This window comes from Stegostoma tigrinum, chromosome 2 (assembly GCF_030684315.1).
Source record: "Stegostoma tigrinum isolate sSteTig4 chromosome 2, sSteTig4.hap1, whole genome shotgun sequence".
NCBI classification, from domain to species: Eukaryota; Metazoa; Chordata; class Chondrichthyes; order Orectolobiformes; family Stegostomatidae; genus Stegostoma; species Stegostoma tigrinum.
Window position 1 is genome coordinate 140010723 of NC_081355.1, and position 22151 is coordinate 140032873.

The 22151-nt window shown below is 42.5% G+C and overlaps 1 protein-coding gene across 3 annotated transcripts in view; it reads right to left on the bottom strand.

Moving 5' to 3' along the window:
• dnajb6b (DnaJ heat shock protein family (Hsp40) member B6b) overlaps positions 1 to 22151 on the bottom strand; it is a 146790-nt gene that overhangs the window by 94463 nt on the left and 30176 nt on the right. For all 3 annotated transcript variants that reach the window (XM_048550496.2, XM_059639624.1, XM_048550513.2), the window contains 3 exons: positions 8910 to 8981; positions 7709 to 7805; positions 650 to 759 (listed from right to left, as the gene is read on the bottom strand). In XM_048550496.2, the coding sequence (XP_048406453.1) occupies positions 650 to 759; positions 7709 to 7773 (175 nt within the window). In that variant the 5' untranslated portion in view covers positions 7774 to 7805; positions 8910 to 8981. The remainder of the gene's footprint in view (positions 1 to 649; positions 760 to 7708; positions 7806 to 8909; positions 8982 to 22151) is intronic.

A 22151-nucleotide genomic window follows, 5' to 3' on the forward strand; every position in this document is an offset into this window, starting at 1 on the left:
ATTAACAAAAACAAAGTTGCTGGAAAAGCTGGGCATGTCTGGCAGCATCATAACAGAGCAAGGGTCACCGGGCCCAAAATGTTAACTGTTTTCTCCTTCATAGATGCTGCCAGACCTGCTGAGCTTTCCCAGCAACTTTTGTTTTTGTTCTTGTTCTTGATTTACAGCATCTGCAGTTCTTTTGGTTTTTATTCCAAATATTTACATTGTTTCCCTAGCAATATGTTCCAACACTCAGCTTTGTCTTTGTATTTATTTCACGTAGCTGCATAATAACTCTTTATATCGCATAAATGATTGTGAACAAGGGTGACTGGCTGCTTGCTGCAGAATAGCACTTGTGTTTGAATGTAGAAAACAGAAACCAAATGCCTGCAAAAATATCTACAAAGAATTTCAGATATCAGCAACCACAAATTTTAGCATGGTATGTTTTATCACGTTTAATACTAATTTTAATAAGTTATAATGGAGATCATCTTAATTCAAGAGGTCAACATGCAACAGCAAGCCAGTTTCCATAAAAGAGAAACAATAAAAGGTTGTTGCAATTTGCTCTTGAATGTTTTTCATGAACCAGAAAATTGACAAAACAATTCGTGTCAGAATTATCCACTCAGGTCAAGAATTCATATCCAATAATACTTACAATCTGAAAGAACTTCATAAGCTTCTGCAAGTTGCTTAAATTTAGTCTCTGCCTCTTCCTTGTTATCAGGATTCTTATCAGGGTGCCATTTCAATGCCAGCTTGCGATATCTGTGAAACACAGGACCAATTAATAACTATGCTGGTTAACAAGTGGTTGAACTATTGAATTGTATGGCTTAGCAAAGTGTACATACGGTACCGTGTAAACAATAATTTTATTCATTTCATGAGACCAATTATATCCAAATTTTACATCCTGAACTCAGATTTCTCAGCAAATCAGCCAGTCATTTTGCCAGCACTGCTAAAGACTAAAAAGCATTGAAGAATTGTAAATTTCAGATTGCTCCATGAAGTTCTCTTCAAGTAGACCAAGAACTGGTTAAAAGTTGTTACATTTACAGCAACGTAAGTTTGTGCAGTGCAACATGCATTAGCTACTCTCACTGCAACTTTTAATTAGGATTTGCTGCAGAGAATAACCTGTTTCGCCCCAAAAACATTATTTTCTCTTGACCAAAAAAACTGCAAATGTACACTTCTCATTGCTTGAAAGCCCACTTTACTGTGATTGTGTTCAATGAAATTCACCAATTCCATGAAGTATCACTGCACAGTTTTAGCCATAAAACAGTACCCCAAGTACACCATTTTAAGCTTTGAAAAGGTGAAGTTCGAACTAGTTATAGGAAGTTGAAATACTGAGATTATCTCACCAGGAAGATGAGTTAATAATGTAACTGGCTGATACATTCAAAACTCAGTGAAGTTAGAATTCTTTATGGCTATTGGTGTTGAGGAAATTGGGGAAAAATAAGAGGGCACCAGTGTAGTACTAAATAATCCCTGCTGGAACAAATGCAATTCAGCATTAAAACAACTAACTAACATCTAGAATAAGTTTCTAATCTGTTCCAGACAGGCAATAATGGAATCAAATTACAGTAGCACTCTTCGAAAAAGAGCAGATAATCTTAGCCATGGATCGTCTATGCTCACATGAAGGCTTTGGGCAAGGTGGAGCTCCGAATCCCTGCCATAATATACAAGTTCAAGGATAAACTGCACTGCTTAAAAAGCATTTAGGTTCAAACAAAATAAAGGTGGAATTACAGTGTACTTCTCAATGTCAGTTCAAGCTTTAAAGGATTAATTTAAGCACTGATTGTGACATTGTTTCTAATATATGTTTTATCTGGATAAATTGCAGTCTTCTGATAACGCATTAAAACTCTGGCTGAAACTGGTAGAAATATTCAAATGCTACATTACCTATCCATGTGAACTGGTACATTTAAGACACTTCATTCAAACTGGAAGCAACAAAGAAAAAAGATTGACCACTTAAGAGCTGTGCAATATATCTCCGTTTCGATTTAGCGACCTTCCCAACTGCAACATACAAGGCTTGGGGAGCATCACTTTTTATTTTAAGTTCAGCAGTGGAATACAGACTAAGCACAAAAAGGGAAGACAGAAATGTAGATCCAAGTAGCACCTAAGCTGGAAGGTAATCTAGTACACAGAGAATGAAGGCAAAGAATAAATACTATACTTCTAGTATAGTCGTTCATGCAACTTGCAATAAACCTTCAAGCCAAACCAAGTTTGTTGGCAAATTCCAAGAGTACAACAATCAGGGCAAAGTCTTCATATATAAAATTGGAAAACAGGGAAAAATAGGAAAAACAAATAGTTTGAAATGTGCAAAATTAATATAGCTGAAGCGAATAAAAAGGAGAAAAAGTAGATGAATCAGGTTCTCAAATGCAGTAGGACAAGTGGAGTCTGTAGGTGAACTAAATGACATTCAGTACTCAAAACGATCAGAAAATCATTAAAAATTCTCAAATATGGGGAGTTAATTTAACTGACTTGAATAACAATAGGTAGATTGCAGGGTAAAGCAGTAATGGAGTAGTAGACAACATGCAAAGATACTTCAGTTCAAATCTAGGCATGCCATGAAGGAGGGAAAGACAACATCCAAAGTTCAATTGTTTTAAACAACAAAAGCAGTTGAAACAAAATTGGAAACTTGTTAAAAATACAGGGTGCACAAATCAATCAGAAAGCATGGAGGCAATTCATTTAACATTTTACAGGAAAAAACTTAAAGATGAAACAAACTCAAACAAAAACACAAGTACAAGTTTGGTAGGGAATGAACTGGAATTAAGAACTCAAAGGAAAATAAATCTTCAGAGGATGATATTGAAGTTGCGCTGAAGTGAAGGGAGTGGTTTGGTGTGAAATAGCAGCAAGATATTTGAAATAGAAGACATTCTAAAAGATTTACTGACATTGGTAATTAACTAGCCAACGTTAAATGTATCCAAGATTACTGGAAAGCAGTAAGATTAGCAAAGGCATTGGTTACAAACTTTCAATCCCCAGAGTTCAGTAGTGCCAAAGGATAATTGGGCTGATGCTCTCAGCACTATTCAAGGAAGGGGAAAACAGTTAATCAGAAAATTACAGGACAGCAGGCCCAAGATCAGTGAAGGTGTTAGAAACTATTACTAGGACAAAATTTCATTTGGAAAGGCAAAGGTTAATCTAGGAGAGTCATCATACTTTTATGAAAGGCAAATTGAGACAAACTAAATGTAGGAATTCTTTAATGTGGAACAGGTTCAAGGATCACAACAGGCATACAAAGAAGCATTATAAAGTTTAAAGTCAGCAGACAAGGACAAAAGCTACTAACTTCAAGATGGCCAACAGGAAGAAATGGACAGGATGAACAAAGCATACATAAACAGAAGTTAGCTGTTTCCACTTACAAGTTCAAGAACAAGGATGTGTAATTTTAAAATGAAAGACAGGAGGATTGAGAGAGATTTGAAGAAAGATTTTTCACCCAGAGAATGTACTGCACAGTGGGTAGCTGAGACAGGAAACCTCAATCTTAAAGTACAGCAGGTAATGTACTTTTAATGGTACAAACTCCATGGGCTGAAGGGTTTCTCCCGTACTGACTCTGTTGCGTAACTGTTCAACGCAACTGTTAGGTGACGCATTTTACAAAGACTAACAAGAGTATATTATCAGTTCAGAATGAACAACAGGCTTTATATCAAAGTACACAAATTATTAAATTGTGACAAACTTGATAACAGATTTCATAAGGTTGTTTTTTTTAAATATATGGGGCAACTGTAAGAGATCATGATACAGTGTAAGATATGCCTCAGCTAAAATAGTGAACACTGCAAAAAAAATTGAAAACATGGATCCATCAGCCATAGGCATCATGGCTTTGCGTAGGGAAGACATTGTCTCAAACCAGATTGAGAGATGAGGAAGTGACAATGATAGATGTCAGCATCCACTACCATGCTGGCAGCTTGGTTTACCAGAATGATACCATGGATAAGGAATTTCAGTCATACGTCAAAACTGTTCTAGTTTCCACAGATGAACAGGCTAGGTGGATTAGCCATGGGAAACATAAGGTGGGTGAGATGCTCTTCAGAGGTCTGGTGTGGATTCAATGGGCCAAATGGCCTGCTTCCAGAGTGTGGAAGCTGTGATTCTAATTCCTTGAAACGAAAAAAAAAGCAGGTGCTTCCAGAGATTTATGGATGATTGTGCTAGTTGATTGTGAAAACACATTCTCTGGGAAGTGGATCCATAACAAGGTTCCAATAATCAAAACCATTGACAAGGTTGAAAGCATTCTTCCACTCTTATCAGAACCTCAACCTGAAAAGCAGATTCATTAGTTTTAAAATAGGACACAAGTACTCTGGAGGAACTTGGAATACTGCGTCCAGTTCTGGGCGCCCTATTATAGGAAAGATGTGGATGCTTTGGAGAGGGTTCAGAGGAGGTTTACCAGGATGCTGCCTGGACTGGAGGGCTTATCTTATGAAGAGAGGTTGACTGAGCTCGGTCTCTTTTCATTGGAGAAAAGGAGGAGGAGAGGGGACCTAATTGAGGTATACAAGATAATGAGAGGCATAGATAGAGTCGATAGCCAGAGACTATTTCCCAGGGCAGAAATGGCTAGCACGAGGGGTCATAGTTTTAAGCTGGTTGGTGGAAAGTATAGAGGGGATGTCAGAGGCAGGTTCTTTACGCAGAGAGTTGAGAGAGCATGGAATGCGTTGCCAGCAGCAGTTGTGGAAGCAAGGTCATTGGGGTCATTTAAGAGACTGCTGGACATGCATATGGTCACAGAAATTTGAGGGTGCATACATGAGGATCAATGGTCGGCACAACATTGTGGGCTGAAGGGCCTGTTCTGTGCTGTACTGTTCTATGTTCTATGTTCTATGAACTTACAGGATTACAGTAATACAGGAGGTGCACAACTAAACAACTGCTTTTTCAGAAAGCCAGTTTTATTTTGATTTGGTCACCGGATTTCAAATTACAACCACTGAAAGGAAAGCCAAGTCTAAATAAAATGCAGACAGGGGAGTGATTAAAAGTCACTCTCCACCTTTGAGTCAAACGTAACAGTATTTTCTGTCACTAGATGTCATCAGAGAACTTCAGAAACGTAGAAGTTAATTTGTTTACAGCAGGGTAACTGAAAATCTGCCAGTTAGAGATAAAGTGTGGAGCTGGACGAACACAGCAGGCCAAGCAGCATCTTAGGAGCACAAAAGCCGACGTTTCGGCCCTAGCCCCTTCATCAGAAAAGGGGGATGGGGAGAGGGTTCTGAAATGAATAGGGAGAGTGGGGTTGAGATCAAAGATGGATAGAGGAGAAGATAGGCGGAGAGGAGACAGACAAGTTAAGGGGGCAGGGATGAAGCCTGTAGATATGAGTAAAGGTGGGGAGGGGGTGGGTCAGTCTGGGGAGGACAGACAGGTCAAGGGGGCGGGATGAAGTTAGTAGGAAATGGAGGTGCAACTTCAGGTGGGAGGAGGGGATAGGTAAGGGGAAGAACAGGTTAGGGAGGCAGGGATGAACTGGGCTGGTTTTGGGATGCAGTGGGGGAGGGGAGATTTAAGCTTGCAAAATCCACATTGATACCATTGGGCTGCAGGGTTCCCAAGCGGAATATGAGTTGCTGTTCCTGCAACCTTCGGGTGGCATCCTTGTGGCACTGCAGGAGGCCCAGGATGGGCATGTCCTCTAAAGGAATGAGAGGGGTAGTTGAAATGGTTCGCTACTGGGAGGTGCAGTTGTTATGTGCGAACCAAGCTTAGGTTAAAATTGTCCTTGCATGTTTCGGCTTTTTAGTTAAAGAGCTACTCAAAGTAGGCATTGGTGGTCACAATAAGAAAATGAGGAAAAATTAAGATTGAGTGAATAAGCAATAAAATGTGCTATTCTTTGGACAATGGTACTGAACTGAAAAAAACTGAAGCACTTGAAATCAATAACAAGAAAATGCTACAGTCGATTAGAGTTGGAGATTGAAGATTCAGTGGAGTCACTTATGAATTCAAAGGCATATTATATATTAATAAACAGAATTATTGGGGGTGTGGAAGGTGGTGGGAAGAAGAGTCCCAGAGAATACAACATATTTAAATTTGCAGATTGCATTTGATTAGGTGCCATACAACATGGCAGCTCAAGTTCCAGGATGTAAGAACATAGGGTTAGAACTAGATATTACACCAAAGTGAGGTCAAGAATAAATAGGGGATTTTTTTTTAAGAATACATGGTATAATTGGTAGAGTATCACAAGAATCAATTTGTGGGGGTCAGCCACTTTCACCAACATTGATGATAAACTAGGCATGACTGTAGGACAGTCTGCAAAATGGGTAAAGGCTTGTTAGGTTCGTTCATGGAGTGTAATAGTTATGAAGATATTCATTTTGCTTGGAAGAATAGAAGAGCAGCGTTTAAGAGGAAAAATTAGCACATATTGGCTTGAGACCTTCACGCACAAATCACAGGTTAATTGCAAGGACTAAGTATTTTAGAGGCAATAACTTTCATTGCAGAGGTCAAAAAAACAACACTAAGAGTTGTTGAAACTGTATGAGAGCTTAGGTGAGATCACAGCGTGCAAAATATATAGTTATGTCTCCTTAAGAAATAAGGTTGCTTGATTAAACACTTATGATGGAGCTCTTTGAAAGGGGTTCTAATCATAGGCCTAACATTTACTTGTAGTTTAGGAACGCAAAGTAACCTTGTTAAAATCTGAACAAACTGGACAGGGTAGACCACATAACAGCGCAGTACAGGCCCTTCATGTTGCACCGACATGTGAAACCAATCTGAAGCCCAACTAACCTACAATATTCCATTATCATCCATATGTTTATCCTATGACCATTTAAATGCCCTTAAACTTGGCGAGTCTACTACTGTTGTAGGCAGGGCATTCCATGCCCTTACTACTCTCAGTAAAGACAGAGGTGACAAGTTTCCTAGAACTGGGGAAATAAGAACTGAGGTGTTATTTCATGATAAAAATGTTATTCAGCTGGGACTAAGGCAAGGAAAATCTTTGAAATCCCACTACAAACAGCAGTGGCTATTTCTATGAAGCTATTCAAGACCAGAGATTAGAAGAGTTATACATGCTAAGGAAATCAAAGAATTAAATGGGAAGGTAGAATTAAAATTGATCAGTGTGATCCTATTGATGGGTTATATGGGCTGCAATGAATTAGGATAAAGTGTCAATTAGAAATGTGAATTAGAACTAGATGAAATCTGTTGCAAAATCAGGTGTAGAAAACAAAAAACAGAAGTGGAACAAGATGAGACTGAGAAGAAAGGGGACACAACTGAAATAGTTTTAGAATAGCTCAGCTTCATTTGAAAAATCTGAAATTATACTTTCCCACCCAACTCAACTCCGATCATGGAATAGAAGCAGAAAGCATGCAAGAATATTCTATGAGAGATAATGGGAACTGCAGATGCTGGAGAATCCAAGATAATAAAATGTGAGGCTGGGTGAACACAGCAGGCCAAGCAGCATCTCAGGAGCTGCTCTGATGAAGGGTCTAGGCCCGAAACGTCAGCTTTTGTGCTCCTGAGATGCTGCTTGGCCTGCTGTGTTCATCCAGCCTCACATTTTATTATCAAGAATATTCTATTACTGGTTCAGTATAAAATACAGACTTACGCTTTTTTAATTTCTTCCTGGGAGGCACTTTTATGTACTCCCAATACCTGGTAGTAGTCCACCATTTTTGATAATTTAGTTCTTCTAGATGAAAACCCTAAAAGTTACAAGTCAAAAATTTTTAGTCAAACATTTTTGTGCAAACATCAAACAGTAAGTGAAAAATGTAAACATCCTTCAATTTCAAGCATTGTTTCACAAGCAAAACTTGTACAACTGGCCTGTGAGTAACAGAGCAACTTAATTATACTGGAACAGCTGGTCTCAGGACTGTAATACACCTGACCACTGCAATGTTTCTAATTTTAGGTCAGACAATGTAACAAAATGTTTGAGAACAAATGAAGCTTTGCAATGTTAACAAACAACTACAGTTGTTCTGAAGCAGATTGAAACAAATTCTGCACATACAGCAAAATATTTTAAGTACATGGATTTAACTGAGTAGTTAAATCTATCCAACCACTGCTTCCCTCCATGCGCTACATCTTATTTTCATGGCTTAATTATCAAGAGAAAAACCAATTCTGGCCAAACTTTATGAAAAAGATCTCCGCTCCAGACAAGGTTCATATCAAGGCACTCCATTGTCAACATTAAAAAAGGTGAAAGAGATTTGAGTAACTCTGTATGCAAAAAAAAAGGGGCACAAGGGATAGGACCAATGAAGAGAAAGACATCTGGGTGTTATACCGATCGTGTTCATTGTTCTTTGGCTGAGGATGAAAGGTTCCCCTCAGTTGGAGACCCACACTAATCTGGTTGACTCTCCAGTGCCCTCAAGTCATATATAAGCCACACAATTCAAGGCAATTAGGGATGAGCAACAAATCTTGTCACACTAGTGTATAACAAACCCAGCGTAAGTCAAATCTTAACAGTAGATAAAATGTATAATCTTGTAAAATTTCCAGAGATGTCTTTCTTCACCAAAATGAAGTGGTCTCATACTGATTCGTGGACATTGTAACCAAAAAGCAGTAAGTTGCAACAAGTGGATTTAGAATGGTATTACCCTGGCAGATTTAAAAATGCTATCAAAATATCCAGAAGAGTGGCTTCCCTCAAATCACATTTCAGTCAGCTTGTTATATTTAACTTCTAGTTTGTTGTGTATGCAATGTCAAATTACTTGATTCAAAACGATCCTTCATAATTTAATTTTGCAAATGTTAATTCAAATATAGTTTGATTCTTTTACCTGCACAAATTATTGATCAACCAGGACCAAGTGAGGAAGCAGTCAATCCTTCAGTTTGACAGGAACTCTGACCTATCAAAGGAAACAAGAAATTAGCAAGTTAAAATAAAAAAGGTGCACAAAAATGTTTTTCTATTGCTCTGAAAAAAATCTACTGTATACAGGACATGCTACTGGTAACATTTTCTCATGCCTGTGCTTGATTAACTTAAAAGCAATTCATTCTTCACTTCAGATTTCTCTGGTTTGAAAAACAAAGCTGCATTCAAAACACTTTAAACAGTTTCCCTATTTGGATTTTGGACAGAATTCATTTTTAATCTGGATACAAGTATGAACAGCACCATGATACATCAAGACCAAGTTACATAGGCTTCATGAGATTCTTACTAATTTTCAGAAATAAAGTTGTCATTCGTGTCTCAATTATACTCTTATTTTCTACTCAATTTGGATTAGTAATGATTATGGAAAGCAAGTAGAAAAGTAGAGCTGAGGTCAAGACAAGGTCAGGCATGATCACACAAGGGTTCAGCAGGCTCATGGGGCTGAACTGCCTACTCCTACTCCCAATTCTTATGCTTCTATGATTCACTACCCGTGCATCTACTTCATGAAGTTGGGGGTCAGTCACCTTTTCTTTTCCCTCATTGCACCGTGAAGGACTGCATAGTGTTACACGAGAGTGGTATCTGCATTGTTATCGCAGGAAGTCTGCTGTTATGCACGCTCTCTGCTATCACTCACCAATGAGCAGGATTTGGTGAACTTCCACACTACACCATAAAACAATGACGAAGCCACATGTAGAATTCAAATCAATATGGATTTGAGTTTTCAGAGCTAAGTGGATAAGGGTAAAATTTTCAACTAAAAAGCTTGCCTAAAATCAAGTCATAGGGCATCAGGACCTCTACACACTTGTGAAGGTGGTAGGGGTAGCCACTGGTATTCTAAATAACGAGCAGCACCAAGAGAACGAGAAATCAACTTGAGGACTATTTCCATGCCAAACAGTGGAAGTAGTTAACTCCAGAGTTAAGTGGCCCCACAACCAATGAATTTGCAATTCAGCTGTGGTTAAACAAATTTAGCTTCAGAAATTGCACCATCCTTTGTAAGCACAGTGCAAAAAGACCAGGCAAAAGCATTTGCAACCATTTTCAAGAGTACCATGTGAATGGATCATTTCAGCTGAGGCTGCTGACAACATTCAAGCAGCATGAAAGTTACTCTAGAATTCATTGCTTTCTGACCCAAATTGTTCCAGTTAAGCTACAATAACACCTACACAACAATGTTGCAAACCAGCCAGGTCTGTCATGTCATCAGAAAACATGATAAATCCAACCATTTGTGACTTCAACAGTCTACTGTCAAAATCAAAGTGGTGGAAGGAGTTGTAATCTGCTTTTAACTGGCTCTTTGCACAGCAATGACCTGCTCATTGAAGCTCAGTCTGGGTTCCACCAGGGCTCCCCAGATCATTTACAGTGTGGAGCAGAATGCTTAGCTGCAGAGGTGAGGTGGAGTGGCTCCTCTTGACATTATGGTAACATTTCTAAAAGAATAGCATCAAGGAGCCCCCCCAAGGGAAACCAGAATCAATAAGGAGGGAAAACTCTCCAAGTTAGAGGCAGATACTAGCACAAAAGGAAAACGGTTACTAAAAAGGTCAATCATCTCAGACCCAGGACATCTCTGCAGGAATTCCTTAGGGTAATGCCCCATGCCCACCATGTTCGGCAGTTTCAATGGCTTTCCCCGCATAAGATCAGTGGGATTGTCCAATCACTTGACCATGTTCAATGCAACTTGCAGCCCTCAAACTGAAACAACCCACATCCTTAGGCCAGGTCAACAGTCAGGCTTCAGCTAAGCGGTAAGCAACTCATGCCACATGTGTCAAGCAATGATATCCAATTAACGAATCCCTCAAAATCAACATCCTGCATATTAACCGACTAGAAACTAAACTGACTAGCCATATAAATATTTCAGCTGCCAGAGCTAGCGGGAGGCTAGGAGTTGTGAAAAATGCTGAGGACTGTGATAGAATATTTATTTTCCAAAATGGTTCAGCTCCAGCATTCAAAAAGCTCATCACCATCCAAAACCAAGACCCACTGACTACCAATGATACAATGACAGTGTGAATCAAGATATACAGCAAGGCAGCACCTCACCAAGGATCTTTCAAAAGTATCTTCCAAACCCAAAGATGCAGTTATTTGTGCAGATACATCAAGCGTTAGTCAAACAGACAGACAGCTTTATTGCAAAAAAATGTACACATCTGAAGACAAGAGGGTAATCTTTGGTTTAAATTCTATATTTTCTTCCAGTAAACTGCCAAGAGCTTCATGATGAGGACTCTAGGCTTTCACCAACAAAACCTAATTAATTTAAATTGGAACTACATTAAAATGAGCCCAGTGCTTCGTAAACATACAAACGAGACAGGTCTGCTCAATCCCTGAAGCCGCCTCCACTATTTCATAAGATCATGGCTGATCAGGAAAGTTCCTTCTGTCAAGATGTAGGTGGTCCTACAAAGGGTCAGTACAGTGCATTTTCCAGTTCTTGCAAATGAATCCAAACAGGTGCTCAAGCTAGCATGGGGAGTGTTTAAGTGATACCAACCATAATACCACAAGTTTTAAACTTGCCATGGAAAAATATGGTCTAAAAATTTTGGATTAGGTGGTGGTAGATTTTATTGACTTAAGTCAGGATCAGGCCAAAGCAGGCTGGAACAGCTGCTAGAGGGTAAATCAACAGAATAGTGGGAGATGTTGAAAAAGGAACCAGTGAAGAGTACAGGCCCAGCATGTACCCATTAAGGTGAAATGGAGGTCCAACAAGGCCAGAAACTCTAGATGTCTAAGAATATTCAGGACTGCCTAAGGAGGAACAGAGGCATATTACAGCTACAAAAGGTGCAAATCAATGATGGGCCCAGTGGAGTACAGAAAGAGCAAGAGGAAAACTCAAAACAAATTAGCAGAGCAAAGAGTGCCATGACAAAAAGAGGACAGCAAAGTTGGATCAGGGACAGTCAGGCTGGCTTTGACAGAGTGGGCTCATGCTTAATACATCTGATAGTAACTTCCTTGAAAGATACAAAGTGTGTAGATGAAGGTAGTGCAGTTGATGTAATTTATACGGAGTTGACAAGGTCCCACATAGATGTGTGGTAAAACTCATGGGGTCCAAGCTTATTGGATCCAAATTGGTTCTAAGTAAATTTTAGTGCCGGTGTGATGTCTGGGACATAGATCATATGTCCCAACACTGAGTGAATCAGATTACAGGAAAGTATGTTAGCAAAAGACAGGAAGGCATACTCAACCTAGCCACACTTAAAATTCATAACATTTCACGCACAAGGACTGTTATCTATAGTAGCAAGACCACACCCAGACTCTGCACCTTTCCGACATCAGATGAAATACTTGTCTAGTGCATCAACATGGCAACATACAGAGCACAACTTGCCAACCTGCACCCTTTCCTAGTACAATAGAAATTGTTGCTCCTAGTAAAATATGGCAATCTTGTATATATTCAGGTGAATACAGGATGAAAAGCTTCACACAGCATCTCACTAAGCAAAACACAAATCAGGTCAACTTTGACATCTTTTTGTATTGATATATACATTTAGTACATAATTTTTGGGGGTTAGAAATGCCAAACTCCTGTCACATACCTTTTAACATATTTTTCAGACTTCTCTTTAAAGTAAAGCTCTTCAGTCACGAAAAGTTGCTGACACCATGTTAGAAAATGCAGAAAGGATGCCTAACCTGAAGAATTTACCCTCCTCCCTCCAGACCAACCTCAGGGAATCTCTCCCACTGCAACTCTTGCCTTCTCCACCAGTCGTCTTCTCTATCCATCTTCGGTCCATCACCACCCCCCACCCCCACCCCCCACACCACCACCACCCTATTTATTTCAGAACCCTCTCCCCATCCCCCTTTTCTGATGAAGGGTCTAGGCCTGAAATGTCAGCTTTTGTGCTAAGATGCTGCTTGGCCTGCTGTGTTCATCCAGCTCCACACTTGTTATCTCAGACTCCCCAGCACCTGCAGTTGCCACTATCGGAGACCAGGACCATCCAGGTTTTTAAAGTCACTGGTCTGTTTACAAAACAAGGTCTACACAGCAAAAGCTCAACTACAAACTGAGGACACACATGAGAACAAAAAGGCAGAGGAAGGGATGATTGGAGAGCTACTGGTAGTTAGAGAGAAATAATGAGGCAGCTGTGAGACATTGAAACAATTTCAAGTTGGAGAATTTAGGGAGTCAGAATCAAAAGATGGTACAAGCAGCAGTTGAGTGAAGGACGGCAACTGAATAAAAACCATAAATGCCAAAATGATAGTACAGTAAAATGATTTCCACAATCACCTGCATGTATCAAGCCATAAACACATGCTCCAGTGCTTTGGTTTGGAAGGAAAATTAGAGATGGGGTACTGATTTTCAAAAAAACAGCTGAGAATTGGTAAAAGAGCATCTTTTCCAAAAACCTACCTCTGAACCAGGTTTGCAATCAACTTTCCAGTGTTAGCGAGTTTTGAGAAGATTGCAGCTCAGGTTGAGTTTCTGGATGAGAGTTTGCTCGCTGAGCTGGAAGGTTAGTTTTCAGACGTTTTGTCACCATTCTAGGTAACAGTGAGCCTCCGATGAAGCACTAGTGTTATGTCCCGCTTTCTATGTATCGGTCTAGGTTTCCTTGGGTTGGTGATGTCATTCTGTTCTTTTTCATTGATTTGGAGCCAATGACATCAAATCCAAATAACACTGATTTGGAGCCAATCTACCATCCTCTGAGAAAAAGAACAGGAAATGACATCACCAACCCAAGGAAACCAAGACAGATGACATAGAAAGCAGGACATAACACCAGTGCTTCATCAGAGGCTCACTGATGTTACCTAGAATGGTGACAAAACGTCTGAAAACTAAGCTTCCAGCTCAGCGAGCAAACTCACATCCACTTTCCAGTGTACTTTGCTTTTGGTCAAATGCTCCAAAGCCAGTACAAAGCAACCTGGAACATTAATTAAGATAAAACAACATTATTCAAATTAACTTCATGCTTCAAAACTCTGTTTTACATCAATTAGAAATAATCTGTTTCTCTCCAAGCTAGATGCAACTCTGCCATGCATTCAGAATTGGCACAGAAACAGTGCAAAAGAAACACTTAAAAATTGCTGCACTGAATCAGACAATAGTAAATGGATCAGAACAAACTATAGCTTTACAGAAGACAGTTATGTGCATTGGGCTACAGAGCATCTATATTCTTAAAGCAGGCTTAGTGCTGATCCATATTTATTCTTTCAAATAACAAAATTTACAGTTCAATGAGATCCTTGGAACTTCATTTTGCTGTGGGTTCTTGATTTCACTTAAGAGCCAGTTAAAAACAGACGATAACACAAAGTTAGCCTGACTGGTTTATAACTGAAGCAATAATTTACATGCAAAACTTTTAATCAAAAGATTTTTAAAACTCACTTTTCAAAATAAAAACAAAAACAATCAAAACTTGTTCAAAAAGATGAGTTCCGAGTTTTGTATTGAGGTTATCAGGGATTGAAAGAAAAACTAATTACTTTTTTGGTTATTCAACTGGTGCACAGATCACCAGCAAGGTCAGCATTTACTGCCCATTCCTAATGAACTCAACTATGCCCTGCAGTGGCAACCACATGACCGTGGATCTGGAGTCCTAACTTGGTTTGGGTAGCAAACTTACACAAGACCATAACATATAGGAACAGAAGTAGGTCATTCAGCTCAGTTTACAATGAGATCAGTGTCGTTCTGATAATCCCCCCACTCACTTTCCAGCCTTCCCACCCAACCCCCCGAACATCCTGAGGAGTTGCGCAGGCATTTGATTTGATATATTATATTATAGTCACATATACTCAAGTACACTGAAAGCTTTGTTTGGCAAGGCAGATCATAGCAATTAAGGACAGACAGATCATTGGGTGTTAGACAGCAAGGCATACAAGGCTGAGGTGCGCAAAACATGAACATTTGAGGTCAGAGGAGTCCATTCAGCAGGCTTAACACTTGCCATAGCTTTGCAAATATATAGAAACAAAGAAACTAGGAGTGGGTCACTTGCCACTTCAAGCCTGTGCTATTCTTCAACTGTAACATTGGTTAACCAATCTCAGCAGTATTTTCCTGACTTGCCAAACTTAAACGTCCTTAGTCTAAAAATTACTTCTTGAACATACTCAGCAATTTAACCTCTTCAGCCTTCTGTGATGGAAAATTCCACAAGTTCACTACTCTGAATAGTCAGTTCTGCTATGAGTGTTCCACGAACACAAATTGACAAACTCAACTGCCATACTGATGCAAAGTGACCTCCAGCAAGTGAAAGGCCTTTAGAAGTCTGACAGCTAGAGTTCAAGGTCTAGATGTTCCTGGGAGGGTGAAGGGCAAGGTTACCAGGAGTAGGGAACGCTGGACACCAAGAGATATTGAGGACTTGACCAGAAAAAGAATAGCATGGCTCAGTTACAGGCAGCTGGGATTAAAGGGAATCCCTGGAGGTACACAGGAGTTTACTGAAAAAGGAAAGCAGGAAAGGTAAGGGATGCACAAGATAGCATTGGCAGAGAAGATTAGAGTGAATACAAAAAGTTTCCTTAAGTATATTAAAGAAAATAAACAGAGAGACAGAATAGGACCCCTCAAGGACCAAAGTGGACGTATGGGATCACTGGGAGAGGTCCTCAATGAATATTTTTGTTTACTGAGGAGAAAGATAAGACGACTTGGGAACTTGAAGTTAGTGGCGATACCTTGGGGAACAGTCGCTATTACACTAGAGGTGGGGATGAGCATTTAGAATGTATGAAGGTGGATAAAACTTGGTCCTGACCAGATACATCTGAGAATCTTGCCACAGGCTACAGAAGAAATTATGGGGGCCCTGGCTAATATTTGCATCATCGTTAACCACAGGTGAGGTCCCAGAAGACTGGGGGGTAGCAAATGTTGTGCCCTTATTCGAGGAGGGCTGCAAGAAAAACCTGGGAACTACAGACCTCCACTAAGCATAATATTTGTGATAGCCAAGTTATTGAGAAGATATAGAGATAATGGGAACTGCAGATGCTGGAGAATTCCAAGATAATAAAATGTGAGGCTGGATGAACACAGCAGGCCAAGCAGCATCTCAGGAGCACAAAAGCTGACGTTTCGGGCCTAGACCCTTCATCAGAGAGGGGGATGGGGAGAGGGAACTGGAATAAATAGGGAGAGAGGGGGAGGCAGACCGAAGATGGAGAGTAAAGAAGATGGGTGGAGAGAGTATAGGTGGGGAGGTAGGGAGGGGATAGGTCAGTCCAGGGAAGACGGACAGGTCAAGGAGGTGGGATGAGGTTAGTAGGTAGCTGGGGGTGCGGCTTGGGGTGGGAGGAAGGGATGGGTGAAAGGAAGAACCGGTTAGGGAGGCAGAGACAGGTTGGACTGGTTTTGGGATGCAGTGGGTGGGCGGGGGGGGGGAAAGAGCTGGCCTGGTTGTGTGGTGCAGTGGGGGGGAGGGGACGAACTGGGCTGGTTTAGGGATGCAGTGGGGGAAGGGGAGATTTTGAAACTGGTGAAGTCCACATTGATACCATATGGCTGCAGGGTTCCCAGGCGGAATATGAGTTGCTGTTCCTGCAACCTTCGGGTGGCATCATTGTGGCAGTGCAGGAGGCCCATGATGGACATGTCATCAAGAGAATGGGAGGGGGAGTGGAAATGGTTTGCGACTGGGAGGTGCAGTTGTTTGTTGCGAACTGAGCGGAGGTGTTCTGCAAAGCGGTCCCCAAGCCTCCGCTTGGTTTCCCCAATGTAGAGAAAGCCGCACCGGGTACAGTGGATGCAGTATACCACATTGGCAGATGTGCAGGTGAACCTCTGCTTAATGTGGAATGTCATCTTGGGGCCTGGGATGGGGGTGAGGGAGGTGGTGTGGGGACAAGTGTAGCATTTCCTGCGGTTGCAGGGGAAGGTGCCGGGTGTGGTGGGGTTGGAGGGCAGTGTGGAGCGAACAAGGGAGTCACGGAGAGAGTGGTCTCTCCGGAAAGCAGACAGGGGAGGGGATGGAAAAATGTCTTGGGTGGTGGGGTCAGGGCCCAAACCCCACCTCTTCCTCCGGTACATTGATGACTGTATCGGCGCCGCCTCTTGCTCCCCAGAGGAGCTCGAACAGTTCATCCACTTCACCAACACCTTCCACCCCAACCTTCAGTTCACCTGGGCCATCTCCAGCACATCCCTCACCTTCCTGGACCTCTCAGTCTCCATCTCAGGCAACCAGCTTGTAACTGATGTCCATTTCAAGCCCACCGACTCCCACAGCTACCTAGAATACACCTCCTCCCACCCACCCTCCTGCAAAAATTCCATCCCCTATTCCCAATTCCTCCACCTCCGCCGCATCTGCTCCCACGATAAGACATTCCACTCCCGCACATCCCAGATGTCCAAGTTCTTTAAGGACCGCAACTTTCCCCCCACAGTGATAGAGAACGCCCTTGACCGCGTCTCCCGCAACACATCCCTCACACCCCGCCCCCGCCACAACCGCCCCAAGAGGATCCCCCTCGTTCTCACACACCACCCTACCAACCTCCGGATACAACACATTATCCTCCGACACTTCCGCCATTTACAATCCGACCCCACCACCCAAGACATTTTTCCATCCCCTCCCCTGTCTGCTTTCCGGAGAGACCACTCTCTCCGTGACTCCCTTGTTCGCTCCACACTGCCCTCCAACCCCACCACACCCGGCACCTTCCCCTGCAACCGCAGGAAATGCTACACTTGTCCCCACACCTCCTCCCTCACCCCCATCCCAGGCCCCAAGATGACATTCCACATTAAGCAGAGGTTCACCTGCACATCTGCCAATGTGGTATACTGCATCCACTGTACCCGGTGCGGCTTCCTCTACATTGGGGAAACCAAGCGGAGGCTTGGGGACCGCTTTGCAGAACACCTCTGCTCAGTTCGCAACAAACAACTGCACCTCCCAGTCGCAAACCATTTCCACTCCCCCTCCCATTCTCTTGATGACATGTCCATCATGGGCCTCCTGCACTGCCACAATGATGCCACCCGAAGGTTGCAGGAACAGCAACTCATATTCCGCCTGGGAACCCTGCAGCCATATGGTATCAATGTGGACTTCACCAGTTTCAAAATCTCCCCTTCCCCTACTGCATCCCTAAACCAGCCCAGTTCGTCCCCTCCCTCCACTGCACCACACAACCAGCCCGGCTCTTCCCCCCCGCCCACCCACTGCATCCCAAAACCAGTCCAACCTGTCTCTGCCTCCCTAACCTGTTCTTCCTTTCACCCATCCCTTCCTCCCACCCCAAGCCGCACCCCCAGCTACCTACTAACCTCATCCCACCTCCTTGACCTGTCCGTCTTCCCTGGACTGACCTATCCCCTCCCTACCTCCCCACCTATACTCTCTCCACCTATCTTCTTTACTCTCCATCTTCGGTCCGCCTCCCCCTCTCTCCCTATTTATTCCAGTTCCCTCTCCCCATCCCCCTCTCTGATGAAGGGTCTAGGCCCGAAACGTCAGCTTTTGTGCTCCTGAGATGCTGCTTGGCCTGCTGTGTTCATCCAGCCTCACATTTTATTATTGAGAAGATATACATTGTTTTGAAAAGAGAGGGTTTGTTTGTGAGGAGTCATCATGGCTTTGCACATAGGAGACCACGCTTCAAATTTAATACAATTCCTTGACGAAGTGGCCAGGAAGGCTAATGAGGACAGGACAGTAGAAGTAGTCTATACAGATTTCACTGAGGATGTTGCTAAGGTTCCACATGGTAGGCTGCTTTAGAAGGGTTGATCACATGGAAGCCAGGGATAGCTGGCAATTTTAAAAAAAATTCACTCCCAGGATGCGAGGGTCACCGGCCAGGCAGCATTTATTGTCCATCCCGAATTGTCCAGAGGGCAGTTGAGAGTCAACCACACTGCTGCGAGTCTGGAGTCACTTGTAGTCCAGACCAGGTAAGGACGGCAGTTTCCTTCCCGAAGGGACATTAGTGAACCAGATGGGTTTTTCTGACAATCAGCAATGGATTCCCAGTCAGTGGATTCTTAATTCCAGATATTTTATTGAATTCAAGTTTCACCATCTGCCATGGCAGGATTCAAACCCAGGTCCCCAGAACACTATCTGGGTCTCTGGATTAATAGTCCAGCAATAATACCATGAGACCATTGCCTCTCCTTGGATACACAATTAGCTTGATGGGAAGACGTGGCAGGGGATAAGTGAAAGAGTAGAAGAATGTTTGTCAGACTGGAGGCCTGTGACCAATTGTGCACCTCAGGGGTCAGTACTGGGCCCGCTGCTGTTTCTTGTCTCTATCAGTGATTTGGATGAGAATGTACAAGGTATAATTAGCAAGTTGCAGGTGACGTTAAACTGGGTTGTATCATGGACAATGAGGAAGGTTAAATTGCAGCAAGATCTTGGACAGCTGGGGAAATGGGCTGAGAAACGGCAGATGGAGTTTAATGTAGACATTAGAGGTGCTGCATTTTGGAAAGTCAAGTCAAGGTAGGAGTTTCATGGTGAATGACAGGGTCTTGAGTATAGTGGAAGAGACATCTTGGAGTTTAAATTCAGTTGTCTGAAACTGGAGTCACAGGTAGACAGGGCAAAGACGACAGCTTCTGGCACATTGGCCTTCATCAGCCAGGACATCGAGCATAGATGCTCAGAAGCTATGCTGTAGTTGTACAGGACATTGGTGAGGGCACAGTTGAAGCACTGTTATCAAATTTCACCACCTTGATATAGGAAGGATGTTATTAAACCAGAAAGAGTGCAGAAGAAATTTACAAGGATGTTGCTAAGACTCAAGCGTCTGAGTTAGGGGAGAGGTTGGACAAGCAAGCACTTTTTAAAAAAAAATTTAGATCATAGGAGACGGAGGAGGATGTTATAGAATTGTATCAGATCATGAGGGGCATGGACAGGGTGAATGCACTCAGTCTTTTTCCCAGGGTTGGGGAAAATCAAGGGCTAGAGGGCATCAATTCAAGATAAGATGGGAAAGAATAAGTGGGAATCTGATGGATCATTTCTAAATTAAACAAAGTATAGTATGGTATGGTTTGCATATGGAATGAGCTGCCAGAAGTGATCAAGGCAGGCACATTAACATTTAAAAGGCACTTGGACAAATCCATGGATTAGAAAAGGTTGAGAGGTTGGTTGGCTCGCCAAGCTGGTTTGTTGTTCCACAGAAATTTTGTTACCGTGCTTGGTAACATCCACGTTACAGCCTCTGATGAAGCATTGGTGTGTTTTCTCACCGGCTTTTAAACTGTGGGGTCCATTGCGACGGATTGCCTCACTTCCGGATTTCCTCCCTGGTGAAATTCATATGGGGTCGAGTTCAATGTGTTTATTATAGCCTGCTGCGTGGAGTGCCATGCTTCCAGGGATACTCATACTTGTCTCTGCCTAGCCTGTCTCAGGATCTTGGTGTTGCCCCAGTCGGAGTCGTGGTTCTCCTTGTCCACGTGGATTGAGGTGAGTGAATACTGGTCGTGTCTTTTTGTAGCCAGTTGGTTTTCACGTACTCCTGTTGTTAGTTTCTTTCCCGTTTGTCCGATGTAGCATTTCTCAGTCTCTGCAGAGGATCTTGTAGGTGACATTAGTCCTGGCCATGGCGGGGAATGGGTCTTTAGTTCAGGTGAGCACTTGTCCTAGGGTTGACGTGGGTTTGTATGCCACTCTGATACCCAGTGGTCGTAGAAGTCTACGGCAACTTCTGATGTAGGGTAGTGTGATCAGTGTGTCGGAGCGAGTAGAATCTTTCTGATGCTGTTCCTGCAGGCATCCTGTAGGGATGTGCTACATAGACAACACCTTTGTCATCAAACTGACCAAGTTAGAAGAGACAAACTCAAACAACACCCTCACTGAAATAAAATTCAGAGAGAAGAGCAAAATTCCCATTCCTAGACACTAATGGTAGAGCACAAGACAAAGGGGGAACTGCAAACAAAAGTACACCGAAAAGCCCCATACAAACCAGGTATTGAACTTCCAAGAGTAACCATCCCGGCACACACAAATGAAGTAGCGTGCAAACACTTTTTGAAAGGGCAACACGCTGCAGCAACATGGAATGACGCCAAGAGGGGGAAGAATACCTCTTCCAAGTGTTCAAGGATAATGGATATCCAAAGAACTGGGTCAGGAGATTCCTACAGGAACATCAGAAAGATTCAACATGCCCCAATATACTCAGGACACTACCCTATGTCAGGAAGACGTCAGAACTCACCACAAGTCTGCTACAACCACTGGGCATCAGAGTGGCACACAAACCCACATCAACCCTACAACAAGTGCTCACCTGAACTAAAGACCCACTCCCCACCATGGACAGGACCAATGTCATCTACAAGATCCCCTGCAGTGGCCGCGAGAAACACTTCATCGCACAAACAGGAAGGAAACTAACACAAGTACACGAACACCAACAGGTTACAAAAAGACAAGACCAGTACTCACTCATCTCAATCCACGTGAACAAGGAGAGCCACGACTTTTACTGGGGCAACACCAAGATCCTGGGGCAACACCAAGATCCTGGGACAGGCTAGGCAGAGACAGGCATGAGTATCCCTGGAAGCATGGCACTCCACAAAGCATGCTATTAATAAACACATTGAACTTGACCCCATATACATTCCACTACAGAGGAAACCCAAAAGTGAGGCAATCTGTCGCAATGGGCCAGAGTTTAAAAGCCAGGCAGGAAAACACACCGATGCTTCAGAGGCTGCACTGAGGATGTTACCAAGCAGAGTAACAAGACATCTGCAGAACAAGCCAGCTCAGCAAGCCAACAAATCTCAACACCCACAACCCAAGATACAAATCTACTCCAAAACCTTATAGGAAAGGTTTAGAAGGACGTGGGCCAAGTGCAGTGAAAAGGGGTTAGCATGGATGGACATTTTGGTCATCATGGACCAGTCCTGGCCAAAAGAGCCTGTCTCCATGCTGTAGGACTCTGACTTCATTTATGTCTAGAGCCAGAAATTCAATCTGCTTCTGTAACAAACCATCATGCAATAGAAGCAATATCTAGCCTTCAGACTAATTGAAAATTAGCAATCAGAAACATGGATAATATTCTCTATACATCT